At 36.1% G+C, this 16,452-nt stretch overlaps 1 protein-coding gene across 3 annotated transcripts in view; it reads left to right on the top strand.

Annotated features, from left to right (window-relative positions):
* Nucleotides 1–16,452, top strand: part of mbd5 (methyl-CpG binding domain protein 5) — a 47,230-nt gene that overhangs the window by 2,307 nt on the left and 28,471 nt on the right. For all 3 annotated transcript variants that reach the window (XM_066687348.1, XM_066687346.1, XM_066687345.1), the window contains exon 2: nt 14,780–15,471. In XM_066687348.1, the coding sequence (XP_066543445.1) occupies nt 15,359–15,471 (113 nt within the window). In that variant the 5' untranslated portion in view covers nt 14,780–15,358. The remainder of the gene's footprint in view (nt 1–14,779; nt 15,472–16,452) is intronic.

The raw sequence follows: 16,452 nt of genomic DNA, 5'->3' as shown, positions 1-16,452 counted from the left end.
CCGATGTTAGTATTGTGATGTTAACTATAATAATCACTCCCATAAACTGCGCGACTGTGTTCAGTGATCAGCATTCTTCTTTGTTTGAGAACATGATCACTCCAACATACTGGAGAGAAGGATCATCATCTTTTTAAAGAGGCACTTGTCCCTGAAACCAGTTGCCACAAATAAATGCATCCTCTGCCTTTTTGCCCTAAAGGTCAAGGTCTCACCCTGTAATAGTTTTTTTAAACATCTTCCTGGAAAGTACAGTATCTTGCAACTTTCGGATGTTTTTTTGTATCTGCTGTCTGTGGACAGTCTGTCAGTGTGTCTTCTGTTGAAGTACATTGGAGATACACAGCTAAGTATGTGGCATGAAAGGTTTTCCTGAAAATTGTTTGTGTTTTGTATCTTTTATTGAAAATAGTCAACAATTAGTCTAAATATAGATAGCCTAAGTGGTCAAGTAATGTAGTTTAACCTTTTGTGGCTATTATTCTTTTTCTTTATTTTTACTGCAGCATTTCTGTGATCCCAGCTGTTAAACATACCTTTCTTTACCTACAGCAACATCTTGTGCTGTTACTGTAACCTAGTAAGTCCATAACATTTTCTGATTTGTCATTTACTGCACATTGCCATATTTTGCACCTGCAGTATTCATCCTAGATTATATATTAGGGAACAGTTATTTATTTGACATCCCAGTCTGACATGGCCATGTACTGAGTGCCTAACTGAAACCATCAAAGGTTTTTACTGTAGTTGAGGATGGAGTTCTGCTCAAGCTAAGATAAGCAGCCTGAGGACCACTGTTCTTTATTGAGCTGAGTTCAGCCCAAGGTCTTAGCAATGTTGTTTAACTGTTTTAATAAAGCTAACGAGTTATTACTGTCTAGGATAATATTGCTAGATATCTTGTTATTGTTAGTGTTCAAGATTATTAACATTCTGTAAACAAATTGTCATCAACAGTGGGCATTATTGATTTCACATAAGATATATCTTTGCTTATGTTTTACCAATTTTCATTAATTTACATAGATGTAGTAAGAAAGTATAGGCTACCATCTGTATTACCAAAGTTTCACTGTTATCTGCATTACAGTGCAATGTCAATTGCAATATTTGTGTTATACATTTAAAGTAAAAAAAATCCCTTAAAAAGACACATCTCCAACCTGAACTTATTTCAAAGCTGAAAGTGTTTTTATTATATTTTTCTCAAAAATGTGCTTTGTGCTTCTTATCATTCCTTGAACTAAAGGAAGTGATTTACTTTTCTTTTAAGTACAGCTGAAATTGTAATGTTCACCAAAGATACATATTTTTCAAAACACCACATTAGCATAATCATCAAGGAACAGCACTAGTGCTTTTTTTATAGACAAATGGTTGTTTGCTACCCGAAGCATGAAGCAATAAAAATGCAGTGTGTAAGCTAAGTGTTAAACAGATGGGTTTATATTACCATTTTTGGGGGACACTGAATTCAATTTTGATACAGGGCGTACTGCACATTTACTTACAGTAAACATTTTTTTCACAAATATTTTATTGTATTATGATGATGTTGAGTTGGATTTAAAAATGAATGAATGAATGAGTAAGATTTAAAAACTTGGTCACTGGTCCCAGTGTTAGCCTTGTCAGCATAGCAAAAGCATTAGTAGTCTTACTGATCAAGAAGTTAAATGTTTGTATTGGACATATAACAGCCTGACTAGGACTGAATTCAGTGAACATGAGTACTGCCCACTTTCCTTCCCCAACCTGTTGGACCCCAAAGGATAATCGAGAGCTCCTACTGGGTGCCCAGGCAGGATTTTTCAATGATCGGAATCACTGAACCAGTCCCATCTCCATACTTCATGGTGTAGACTTTATTTGACCTGGTGAAATAAAGACACATTTAAATTAAGTACGTTTTTGTATTTAATTATCTAAAAAGAGGAAGGAAACGTCTTTGTGCATAGTCTTGGGATATTGTTGGAATCTCATTTACCAAATATTTCACTAGAATGCAAAATCTTTGTGAAGGTTGGAACGTAATATGCTTTGCCTCTTGAGCACTAAGCAATTACAAGTGGGGCTCTCGGTGTGGTACTATGCTAGTAAATGAGCACATTGCATCATTTGACAGGTGAGTCATGCATCCTGAGACATTCCCAATTTGAATCAAGGAGTTACTGCATTTCCTCCCTCAGAACTGGGATCTGTGCTTCTAAAGGACAGGGAGGGATGGAAACTCTTGCAAAGGATTTATTCCTCTCACCACTTTACAGCAATCACAGCCGAGCAGGTGCCCTCTGGGGCTCAGTAGTTAAATCTAAATCTGCTGCTAAGGTTAGCCAGATGAACATGCTACCGTGGGTGGTGAAATGGTAGGGCATAATAGTGGTGACATTATGTTTTAATTGAGTTTAACAATATGAGAATGAAAAACAGAAATATGTTGGGTTTTTTATTATAATTATTTAGTAAAGTAATTATAGTACCCAAAGTATTTAAGGCACTTCTGTAAATAAGTTTAATTAGCAGCTTCCTTTTGAGGATTAGAATGCTTAGGTGGTTTTCTTTGGTCAGAATATTAGAAGTAGAATGTCTTAAACCTAAAATGTATAAAATCTGAACAAACTTAAGTGATTGGCTTACCTCTAGATGAAAGCTTATGTCAGTCCTGTAACTTTTTAATCCTGTGTAACCAACCATTATTTGTTCTCCATACCTTACATTTGTGCTGTAATATGTTGATCGTTTCTCTTGTGCAACATACAGGAAGTGTGGAGTAATTTACTGTTTTTGTTTATTAAAAAATACATTTGTGACATTTTACTTTGAATAGCAACCCCCATATTTACTAGACACTGATTAAATTAATGAATATATTTCAGCCTGTAAGTGGTTTCTTTTTTTTGGTGTTTGGAATTTGTTAACTGAATGCATGAAGAAGTGATAGGAATACTCCCCTGATCTCCTTCAAGATCCAGGCAGTAAAATTGACATGTAAAACTGTTACAGGGGGAAAAGGGAATGTTCCTTTTCTCCTCTCCCATATATTTGCATAAGTGTTCCCGAAATGAAGATCCTTGGCTCATTTAGAAGCTTTTTTTAATCTAGTTAAAAGGTTTTGTTTATCCACCCCCTCTCACCTCTGCTGATGAAGGTGCCACATGTACAGTAAGAGATGAGAGGCAAGCTTGCTGTGGTTAGGGGTAGCATTCAGATTTTTGCTTTTATTGTGCTCGAGAAAAATAATTGGGCCACCATTTGTTATGCTGAGTTTTTTTCACATTTTAAGACATTTTTAATACATTGATGAGATCTGCAAACCGTTTGTTGTTTTAAATACGTTTCCCTTTCGATTTTACAATCAGCATGTCGAGAATATCCCCTTTTCTTCCACCCTATGCACAATTGCCTGTTGGAGCCACAGTACCTTATTGGAGTAACCCCAAAGTCCGTTTGATATTGAAGCCAACGTAGTTCGCACCATATGGAAAAACAAAGGCCAAGCAGGCCAGAAAGGCTGTAAGAAGAAGGTTACACAGAATATTTCATGGTTTATTCATAGGATAACAAATGTACATTCTCACCAAAATACTTGTACCTTCCCACTTGTAGATGTTGCAGGGGCTTGTATATTTGATGAGTATAGGTGCATCAGGTTGGGCAGCTGTTTATAATCTGTAATTTTCAGTGACATTTTGGAACAATTGGTTTATTGAGAAATTTTGGACATGCAATTGACCCTTAATGCACTCTTAAGTTTAAGGGTGTGATATTTTAAGGTGGTACCAATAACCACAGTTAATGTATTAAGACTATAAAGTGAGCCTCAAGGCAAACCATCATTACTGTCACAGTAAGCATGCATCATGATAAAAGTGCAAGACTCTGTTTGAATGACAAAAACAAAAACATACTGCAAAAAACATAAGAACAGAGACATCTTTACTTCAATATGTCAATAAACACATGTACTTTTATGTCTAATTATCACCTAATTAATTATGTTCCAATAGCAGATTGCGCCTATAGTTTAGGGTTCGTCTTTGCTTCACCTCATTCAGAACAGAGCGCCACAAGGCTCGGCTCTTATTCCATCACTTTATATTTATTTTCTCTCTCTAGGATCAATTATCAGCAAATACAAACTCGGCTTCCATCGCTATGCAGATGGCACTCGAATGTACTGCTCTTTCCCTGCTAAGAACAAGATGGCAGTCTTTGTGCCATCTCAGTGTCTTAGTGACATCCCTTCTTGGATGAGTCAAAACTGTATAAAAATAAATCCTTGTGGTACCCTTAGGTTCTAGGCAAAATTAAACCAAATCCCTCTGTACTGAGATTTTTTTTCCTTCTTTTTTTCTGGTGGCGTCCTGACATCTTCACACTGTATCTGGAGTAGATTCCCAAATTTGTCAGTTTTCAAAATGGCATATTATAATTTGTGGATTATTGCAACATTAACGCCTACCACACAGTCAAGCGCAGATGCAGCTATGCCGGTTCACGCTTGTATTACTTCTTAGATAGAAGGTTCTAAGACTTTTTGTTAACCTCCCTGACTCTCCGTTTCAGCACCATCAGCTAGTGCAAAATAGGGTAGCCAGAATGTGTGCTCACACTCATTGTTCACCACAGTAGTCCAGCTCTCAACAGCTGCTCTGGATTCCAGTGTAAGTTAGGATTGATTTTTAAGTAGGGCTGGGCGATACGACTTAAAAATAATATCTCTATTTTTAGAAGTTTGGACAATACACGATATATATCTCGATATTTATTGTTTTTATCCAATCAAGCCACAAAATAAGACCAAAGACATTCAAACTACAAGTATTTCGTTAATCCTTCAATAAGCAAAACTAACAAATACTACATGCAGGCTGTCATGGTAAATATATGCAGAATGCAACACATTACAGGGCAAGTGTTGTGTGATTACTATTACGTGTGTTATGTTGTTATATACACTCACCTAAAGGATTATTAGGAACACCATACTAATACTGTGTTTGACCCCCTTTCGCCTTCAGAACTGCCTTAATTCTACGTGGCATTGATTCAACAAGGTGCTGAAAGCATTCTTTAGAAATGTTGGCCCATATTGATAGGATAGCATCTTGCAGTTGATGGAGATTTGTGGGATGCACATCCAAGGCACGAAGCTCCCGTTCCACCACATCCCAAAGATGCTCTATTGGGTTGAGATCTGGTGACTGTGGGGGCCAGTTTAGTACAGTGAACTCATTGTCATGTTCAAGAAACCAATTTGAAATGATTCGACCTTTGTGACATGGTGCATTATCCTGCTGGAAGTAGCCATCAGAGGATGGGTACATGGTGGTCATAAAGGGATGGACATGGTCAGAAACAATGCTCAGGTAGGCCGTGGCATTTAAACGATGCCCAATTGGCACTAAGGGGCCTAAAGTGTGCCAAGAAAACATCCCCCACACCATTACACCACCACCAGCAGCCTGCACAGTGGTAACAAGGCATGATGGATCCATGTTCTCATTCTGTTTACGCCAAATTCTGACTCTACCATCTGAATGTCTCAACAGAAATCGAGACTCATCAGACCAGGCAACATTTTTCCAGTCTTCAACTGTCCAATTTTGGTGAGCTTGTGCAAATTGTAGCCTCTTTTTCCTATTTGTAGTGGAGATGAGTGGTACCCGGTGGGGTCTTCTGCTGTTGTAGCCCATCCGCCTCAAGGTTGTACGTGTTGTGGCTTCACAAATGCTTTGCTGCATACCTCGGTTGTAACGAGTGGTTATTTCAGTCAAAGTTGCTCTTCTATCAGCTTGAATCAGTCGGCCCATTCTCCTCTGACCTCTAGCATCAACAAGGCATTTTCGCCCACAGGACTGCCGCATACTGGATGTTTTTCCCTTTTCACATCATTCTTTGTAAACCCTAGAAATGGTTGTGCGTGAAAATCCCAGTAACTGAGCAGATTGTGAAATACTCAGACCGGCCCGTCTGGCACCAACAACCATGCCACGCTCAAAATCACCTTTCTTTCCCATTCAGACATTCAGTTTGGAGTTCAGGAGATTGTCTTGACCAAGACCACACCCCTAAATGCATTGAAGCAACTGCCATGTGATTGGTTGGTTAGATAATTGCATTAATGAGAAATTGAACAGGTGTTCCTAATAATCCTTTAGGTGAGTGTATATATATATATATATATATATATGTTTAAAAATAGCTGGCATTACAATAGTTTTAATAAATTTTAAATGCGGGGTGCCTTATCCCAGGGATTTTATATAGAACAATAGAACTACTTACAAGTACGGCACGTTGTTCATACAAAATAGTTATAATAATAGTAACAGTAACAATAATATTATTATTATTATTATTATTATTATTAATACAACTGTTGAACCACTTCACCTTAATCTTAATAAAAATAAAATTATACTTTCTGCATGTGTTTGCATTGCTTTCCAATTTATTAAAATGCAAACAAACGTTATTATTTTTATACAAATTATATCAATCTAAATTAGCGGCGGTGGGGGGTGCTGCTTGCAGATCGAGTTTAGCCTGGTGACGAGAGCGGGGCGCAACGTGTGCGCTTGTGCATTAAATAATCTCTTGGTTGTGTTGGTTATTGTGTGTCAGTTAACTCTCCTCCATCTCTGTCTGTGTTTCTGATGCTCATGTCTTGCCGCATCCGACACGTGTGGAAGAACCGGGAAGAACGCAAAACGTCCTAATGACGAAAAATACTGACGTAAAGATTGCAATTTGCGACACCACGATATAAACGATATAGCATAATATGAAACAATAGACATTTTTCTATCGTCATACGATATATATCGTCATATCGCACAGCCCTAATTTTAAGATTCTGATTACTCCCACAGGCCCCAGGATTTGTTATCTGCAACAAAGTGCTTATTCCTAATGTTCAGAGCCATACCTTGAAGTCTCAAAATCACATGTTGGTACATGTTATGCATATTGGATCTGTTCAGATGAAAACATATCTGTTCTAGTTAGCCTCTTCTGGGCCTTGGAGAAGGACTGAAAGGTTTTAGATGGATTTTAAAGCATAACACATAATATCAATAATATAGCCTATGCAGCAATTAGTAAGGTGATATCTTCACAGGCAGTGATGGCATGTTTTAGAACATTTTAGAAATGACAGAACTATACATTGCAGCCTCTACACGTAAGTGTTTCATATTACAATTTAACAACTTAAATGCTTTTAAATATTTGTCTGAAAGGGCATAATTCAAGCCCTGGCAATTTATTGTTGTATCAATATGATTATAAAGGATATGCTTTCAATCAGCTTTTCTGAAGGTCAGCTTTTAATTTTTTTAATACTGCATGTAGACCAGAACAGAACTTTATTGAAGAGACCTTTCAGCAGTGCATTATATCGACATTAAAGTTTATGTGAAAGTTTTTGTTGTTCTGTTGCTAATGAAAGCAAGGGGGGGTGCTGGCTATTTATCTACTTGTCTACTTGGGTCGGGGTGGGGGGGGTAGCTTGTCGATTGGGGAAAAGCAGTCAAACGACGGAATTAATTTGAGAAATGAGATTAGAGGAGTGTATAAGCAAAATCTTCATGCATATACGCAAAGTTCCCTTCAAATTACATGGGCATAAGCGTATGCCCTAGCCTGCACCACTGAATATAAAAAAAAAAATCCTTAGTTGATGTGGTGTTCTATTAATATGCCTAGGTTTGCTCTACTGTTGTAAAGGTTTGAATTAAAGCTTGATATTGTACAATGGAAAATATCAGTAAGGCTAATTTAAGTTACCCAGCAGAATAAATGACGTTTGTCTCCAAGTCATTCCTTTCTCTTATACTAAGAATGAGTCCAGTGCCCCTGATGTTAAAAGACTCGCATTATTTCAAAGACAAACAGTCTGAGCTTGTATGTCAAATGTTTTAACTGTTTAGGTAAAGACTTTCAAATATTTCCCAAGTGTCGAATATGCAGAAACAACATGGAAACATAATTGCTTATGATGCTTAAGACAGTAGCTTTACCCTTGGCAGGTTTATTTGTATGTTTGGTTATAAATTACAAATTTAAACTTCATAACAGTTGATTAAAGCTAAAGGGCCATTCCATTAAAAGGTGGATACCCATGCTAAAATTACGAAATGCCTTATTGCTTTGACCAGTGGGCAAATTTAGTGCTCTAATAAATACAATTAAAGAATCTGTCATGATGTTTATACCATATATAGCATACAATAGGAATATCATACTGTGAGGTTGAAGTTTTGTGCTTCAAAAATGTTCATTGTGGACCATTATTCAAAAGGAAAGCGGTAAACCCAAGCAATGACTTGGAGATATTCCTTGTTAAATAAAGTGGATGTCCTGCACAGCACATGAACATCTCAAAGCTTTTTTTTTCTCTGCTATAACTGCCGTTCAAAACTTGGGCTGTCTTCTCCTTATTTCGATGGTATTTACATGTTAAAGGGAGTATGATTTAAAACCTCTTAATTAGTCTTGGGGTCTGTTTACACTGTATGATTAGTTCAGTTGTAATAGGAATGTTCCCATCAGTTCTTGTTTGGTGTGATGAAAAAAAGTTGACTGTCCCATATGACCTGCACCAATGACACACAGGGAATCGCCCTTAAAGGAAGGTAGAGTAATCAAAGACCTTCACCTTCCTGTATATAAAACAAAAGGCTGGTCTAATGTACCTAATAAGGTTTAATACAGTATTTAAAGTAATCTTTGAAATTAATAAGATTGACAGTGGCTAGCTCGTTGTGAACTCGCACCACTTAACAGTTTGGTGGTTGTAGCTAAGAGGGCTTAAAAGACTTTTCAGCAATCCTTTTTTCTTCCCACAGCTAGGCCTGTTTTACCTGCATAGACTACTAATGTGCCCTACATTGTTTGTTGGCTGAATTAACCTGGCATCCTCCAATCTCATTAGACATTTGTTTTAGTGTTAGAATGCATTCTTGTAAGGCCAATCACAGGCGGTTATTGAATTATTGTTGAAGTCTTACTAAAAATGCTCAAATACTCTTCAGTGGTTCATACATGATTGTACAGATTTCAGTTTGGAGTAACACATGATGGGTATATTTTCTTTTATTTTTTCTTTTATTCTCAGGAATAACTTTCAGGATTGTACATTTCTTTTGCTGCAAATTACACACATTGCAGCATTTTATATTATTAGATGCTGTGGACTTCAGTATTAATACCAATGTTTCTCACCACAACTTTGAGTTGAAAGTCAGATTTTCTCTGTTCCATTCCTGTTTTTAAAAACATAAATAAAGTCATGCTTGAGGTTCTGCTGTGCCTTGTTTATCTTGCACCGGACAGTACATTTTGTTTGTATTTCTTAGGTCTGAAAATGTATTTTATAGTTATGCTGAGACGCACTTTCATGTATTATAATTTGATAAAGTTAAAACAAAACCACAAAGAGGAGGGTTGGACTGGAGTTAGAGAATTTGAGAAAATAAGAAAATTGAAATTGAGAGTATATTTTCTAAAGATGTACCTATATAAAAATAAATAATACTGGATTAAATGTGAAAGGGGCAGTACATGAATGTTTGTTATTTCTCTGCTTTATCATTTCAATTGCCAATAATTTAATTGTAGATTTGTTTTTATCCACTGCTATCCTGTTATGTTACTGGCTACAATGTCCTTTTAATCTATTTTTTGTTAGTTTGTCTGTCTGGATATGAGAGACCACTTAGGTCTGTCAAACCATAACATAAGCCCACTTCTTAAAGATTTTTCTCCTCTCTGCATTTCACGTAGAATTTGCCTTTTCACATTTATCAGAGTATGTGAACTGTGTATGCGTCTGAAAATCCAATAACTGAAGTCCTTGCCACTGTGCTTGCTTTATGATCCTGGAAATAAAATGCCTGGCAGCACTGAGGAGTTCTGGGAACTGGAGTTTTTCTTCCATATTTCATTGCTAACCGTTTGGTATTTGTAATGTTAAGGAAAATAATCTTTTGTGACATATTTTACCTATTATAAACACTCCTTGAAGATAGTGTTTCCAAAATTCCCAACAGCTCCAAAAGGCTCACACACTGAAATACCAATGTCTTTAAGGCCACAAAAACAATTCTGATATGCAAAACCACTGCCAGGCTTAGATTGCAATTTTGTTTTTCATGAAGTGCATTCACATCATCAAGATATAAAAGGCCATTAGTTGAGGTCATATTATTGACACAATAGAACGTAACAGTGTGTACAGTACAATTTGTTTGTTGTCTGAGGTAATGAATAACAATGAATGACATCGTTTAAAAAATGCATATTCAGTCTATACTTTCAAACTTGTATAACAGCTTTCATCTCTGCCTTTTGTTCTGCATCATTTATTCCCAATATTTTACCATATCAACTTTCTTATGTCAACAAGCAGGCCACACCCTGGCAGTGCACTGGTCACATGGCATCCAGTTTACTGATTTTCAGGCAACAGCACAATAACAATCTCCATAACAGTCAATTGTAAACTATACATAGTCAAAGTTCATGAAGATACTTTCCCCTTAAAACATTTCTGTTTTAACTTTATTAAAAACTATTAGGCCTATATGTAAAATTCTAACATGGATGCACACATTTATTGACACCAGTGGTTCTAGTATAAGGCCCTAACCTTTATGGTATTTATTTATGAGCAATATTTGACCAGAACAAATCTGAGACTATTAAACAATATGGATATAGCCTACATATTCCATCTTGGAAAAACATTGATATTGGATATTGATATTATATTCTTGGGGAATTCTCTTATATTGAAGTTTCCCCATTAAAGATAAAACTAAACTTATTAAAAAAAAAATAATGCATCACCCGAATGATTACCTGAACTGGGTCCGAGCCCTCCTTGTGTTAACTTCTCACTCACCCACCCCCTAAACAATACATCTCACACCCTACATACATCATAGAAGTATGATCTATTTCTGGAATAAACCGAAAGAATAGATAGATATGTGTGGATATGAGTATATGTGTATAGATTCACATTATTATAATTTATTTCTTGGCAGACACCCTTATCCAGGGCGACTTACAGTTTACACTCTTGCACTTATGCATTTCTATACTGTGCATGTAGAGAATGAGATTATTTGCTTCAGGGGCTGGGTGTTTATTAATCATTAAAAGTAGAGCTCAATGTCAAGGTATGCAGTATAAGATCACAAATCAATACCCATGTATTTTGGCAAGAACTTCCCTGTGTCCTTCAGTTTTGCATTTTTTGTAGCCTACCTGTCAGTCTTGCTTTTTCCCTTTGCTTTTCTCATCTTGCTCTCCTTTTTCATTACTACTATTTCATGCCTTAAGACAGGCACTGGAGATGAAAAGACGACGTCATTGTAAATGGCCTCTCTTAAGTAGGCCCCTGCAGAGTGATTTGGGCATGTGGCTTAAGGCATCACAACACTATTGGATGTTTGTCTGCTATCTCCTGTTTAGAAGCTTTCAAATGTTCCTAATATTTGACTTATTATAAGGCATTTTTATTCATAACAAAATGTTACTCATAAGAGGCACAGCTAGCCATGAATTACAATTTTAAAAGCCATTTCATTATTTGAGTCGGGTAGGCATAGGTGGTGCTCTTCTTACAGTCACTTCTTATAAAATGTGTTGTTGCTGTGATACCCACAGAAGTTATATTAAAAATGTGTATATATATATATATTTAGGAAGAGCAAAATCAAAAACCTGGTCTTAATAGACACTTGTTTTATTTTAAAGGAACTCTGTTTCTTCACACTCTTATATACTGGTTAAAAAAAAAAAAAGCATTTGGTGGGGCAATAATTATGTTATCATCTTTGTCATTTTGCATACCAAAAGTCAGATTTTCACATTCATCTGCTCTCTGCACATTACAATCACAAAGGAGGGTTGTCACATAATTATTTTAATCTAGTTCCTTTGACAGACTGGTAAGTTCTTACATTGCACACGTCTTATAACATGTACTGCAGGGAATGTCCTGCCAGCCCTGTTTTTTTTTTATTTTTTATTTTGTGTCCCCCCCCAATGTGGGTGTTGTAATTTCGAATACGTTGCTCTTATGAAGTACTTAGCTTTCAATTTATTTATTTTTTGTTACTAATCAAACAAACTTCACTTCTGATGATAAATAATTATAATCAGTAGAGGACTGGCTGTGTTAAACAATAATTGGTTAAATAGGTTTAGTGTGCACAGTGCAGATGAGAATACATAGATCCATGGTACAGTATTGTAGGTAATTTATTCAGCGTAATACACATCATGAAAGCATCATATCCAGCTGTAACTTTGCCATACTCATAATATTAAAATGTATAGATTAGTGATATTAGTGAATAGTGATATTCTGTGATGTCACACCAAAAAAATGATTTTTTATTTGTGCAATGAGCTAGAAACATTTAGATTACCGTGCTGAATATTACTCTCCAATAAAATGTGTGGATAAGTTTGATTTATAAAATAAAGTCAACATTCAAACATGGGTATTCATGAATGGTTAAATGTTCTGCGTATCATCCACACACTATTTGGTATTAGTCATCAGCTACAGGAAATGTATAAAGATGATGATTCATACTTTGTGAGAACATATATAATGTAATATTGAAGTGGTGCTGATAATACACAGTTGATCGGAACCTGTGTATATTTTTTGTTTGCTGGCCGTCAGTGAATGAAAATTACAGACAAGTCACATGAAAATTGCAAAGATTATATAAGCTATTGGGGATACGTGTTTTTCTAGAGACCTCCTTGACTTACGATCATTGTCATCAACATGCCTTTGTCAACAGTAAAGCTGCCTTCAATTCGATAATTGTATTTATAATGAAGACAAATAAAAGTACTAGTCTTTCAAAGATTTTTAAATGCCAGATATTTTAAATAAAATAAATCAATGCTTAAAATATGGGTTGCCAAGAATAACATTTCAAATTCTAAGATTTTGAACAGTATAATAAAATGTGTTCTGTTGTATATAGCATGGGTTGGTAATGGGAGCAAGGCAGCCTACAGTATTAATTTCTCAAATAGATTTTTAAATTGTGAACTAGATTCATGATATCTTTTAGGTGCCAGATATCTCCAGTTGCTAAGCCATGTAGATATTTACTGTCCCCAGAGGGTTTGCCCTTCCCAACTGAGCTGCTTTTCACATTATTGTTTTGGCTGTTGAATTCATTCTGAGTACTGTAATAGGGGTTACGCGTTCTGAAAGTCACCATGGTGAAAGGGCATTTTATTTATTTTCCTATTTTAATCAGCATTTCTATGGTACCAATGATTATTACTAGTGGCAATGAAATTATAATATCCTTCTGCATTTTATTACTTTTCTGTCTACACAGCAAACATTTGTATGTGAGAACATGAATATTATGGGTTTGGATGCTGGTTTAATCAGATGCTCAGTCCTGTCATTAAGTTAAAACGTATACATTCCTTTCCCTGCGTGTCTCATCAGGAACTTAATACCGTTTTCAGTCATATTGCTGCACGATTTAGCTTGCCATTTCCACTCAATCATAGTACAAAATGAACTGAGATCGCCAATCCAAAGATAGAATAAAAGTTGTTGACTGCAAATGATTTTAACTGAATTCAGATGTTTACTAATGTAGTAATAATTCTCCTTTTTTGGTTTTGTACATTGTTAATGCACATCTCTAGATTTTCAGGAGTTATATTACGGACAATGTTCTAATAAATCCTGCATGTTTTAAAATAAAAATACTGGGGTTTCAGTTTGTGTAAATTTAAGTAGATTAGTTATATACATATGTACACTTAAAAAGTGTATACCAGTATACTAGTGTGTTAATGGGCAAAAAAAGTTAACACTTGTCATGATCAAATTAAAAGTTGTACCTTTGTATTGTTTAATTGTGTTTTCTGTTGCATTATCAGTATCATAAGAATAAAAGTTATGGGAGGGTTTCCCTTAAATTCTATTTTTGCCAAACATAATGGTGTCAGAAAATTCTTCACAGAAGTTTGTTTTTCAAAATGCCATAGGTAATGCTGTAACCATTGTAATGATTTTTCTTTTTGTTTAGTTTTTTCTCCTCAGATAGTGCTCTAAACTATTTTACAAATTAGATTAAGTCCAGATTTACTTGTTATTTTACAAGATATGCACTTCAAAGAAAAGAGAGAGGGTCATTCAGACAATAAAGACATTTCCCGTAATGCTACTCATTCCCAGTGTGCTAAGAAAGCTTGAAGGATTTTTTTTGTCTTTCTTTCTTTCTCAAGGATACATCGATGAGAAGTAAAAGCAACCTGTTGTTTGCTGAAAGATTAACTGTGCAAGGTTCCTGACAAATGTGAAAATTATATTGGTCTGTTGAAGGCTTTCTTTTATGTTCAACGTGCAACTTTTTAACATGGGGGTCTGTTCAGATATGAGTATCTAATTCAGTTGTTTGTGTTTGAAAATCTAACCTAATAAACAAGTTTAAATTGTTTTACTCACTTTTACTTAGAATTTGCAATGATCTATTAGATTATAGAAATAGTACCTCGCCTGTCAGATTGTTACCATTTTTTGCTATAAAAGACGAGACCTTCCTTTGAAAACCTACAAAATGCTTCTATAAATACTTACTATTAGTTAAGCCTGTTATTTAATCATTTAGCTCCGCTGATTGTATTGTTTTTATTCAAAAATACAAAACATCACATATATGTAGAATTAATTTACTGATCATAGTTTTGTTTTTTATTATTATTTCAGGTAACATCATGAGAAGACCACAATACAAGCCATCTTACATACTGGGAAGTTAAAAGAAGAAAACAAATCAAGGAAGATGGGAAGCTCAAAGGGTGTAACGCTAGGACATCTTGGCTCGATCTCACTTCATTAGAAATGAAAGGTCTGAAAGCACAAGTCAGCAGCAGCTTCTGAAGAGTTGTTGCAGATTGCAAAAATACAAACTGCAACAAAAAAAAGCTTGCTGTTGAGACATTTACTCCCAAAGACATTCTTACCTGAACCATGTGTTTGTGGAGTGCGTAGCAACTGATTTCATCTATGTAGTTTGTGTATGTGACCCTCATCAGATCTGACTGCTCCCATTAAGGAAGACAATAATGGGACGTCACCTTGGTGTTTAGAAGGCCACAAAATGGAGGATTGCAAAGACTTGGGTCCAAAGTGAGCCCCCACTGACCACCTGATGTGCGGCTGTGTACAGTTTAAAAACCAAGCTGTACCGCATGGTCCTCTTTGGGAAGACCAAGATGACATGTAGTCTGAGGATACTGATGGACGTTTGATCTCTTCTGAGGTGTTGTGTGCAGAACCAGAACAATGAATGGAGGAAAGGAATGTGAAGGAGGGGACAAGGATGGGGGACCACCTGCTGCCCAGGTTCCCATAGGCTGGCAGCGCAAGGTGGACCCCAATGGAGTGGTTTACATAAGGTAAATGTCTTAGCAACTTTCTTTGGATTGGTACTATAGGAAACATCCATCTTGTTGTTTTGGGGGGGTGCTGTTTACGTTGTATAGATTTTAACAATCAATCTCATATTTTATTAATGTGTTTCAGTATGCAGAACATTGCTTACTTTATCAACTGCACGCATCATGAGACGCATCCTGTGCCCGATTACGGTTGCATTTATTGTCAGAAGCCAATTTCTATTACTTACACATTAAGATGTGATAGGGTACATGTTTGCAATATGGGATGCACAGGTATGGTCAAAGTTTTTATTTGGTCTAGCTCTAGGTTTGATTCAGAGTACACATTACTTGACCACATCTAAAGCACCTGAGGAAGTAGTAAAAAGTAGTAGAAACCTAAAAGCTTAGAATAGCTCTTTTGCCCACCTCCCTTTTCTTAAAATAATCTAAGCCTGTTTGAATGGAGGAATGTTCTTCTGGAGTCCAGGGTACCATCCAGGCCTTGCTTTACAGTGTACACATGTCAAATTATCAATCAGTTTTCTGAAACATGGCCACTTTTCAGACTACGAATTCCTGTACTCTATGGTCAGATAAAATCTTCCATTTAAGTGCACAAATGCTAGTGTATTTTATTAGTTTGCTATATGAAGCTGTATGATGGCCTTCAGATTGTGCCGCTATAGAAAGGCATGTTGTTCATCATTTGTTCTGTTGCTGTTGTGAGTTTGGGGTCTTGTCTTAGATCTGTGGAAGCTCTATTGTTAATTGAACCATTGTTGTTGGGGAAGGTTCTGTGTGGAAGGGTGTTCTGTGGCTCTTCTCACTGTAAAAGAATAGGCAGGGAGCATGTAAACGGGATCTGCTATTGCAGCATGTAAAATGTGCTGTATCATTTTGAACCGGTTCTTCTTTGGCCTGAGAAAGTAATGGCCCACAAATCGCATCCAAGTACTTGTTTACTAGTGGTTAAAAACTCATGCAGTGTCTGGCTTT

This window comes from Amia ocellicauda, chromosome 16 (genome assembly GCF_036373705.1).
Source record: "Amia ocellicauda isolate fAmiCal2 chromosome 16, fAmiCal2.hap1, whole genome shotgun sequence".
Taxonomy (NCBI): domain Eukaryota; kingdom Metazoa; phylum Chordata; class Actinopteri; order Amiiformes; family Amiidae; genus Amia; species Amia ocellicauda.
The sequence above is the reverse complement of the archived record's forward strand: the minus strand, read 5'-3'. Positions and strand labels throughout refer to the sequence as shown.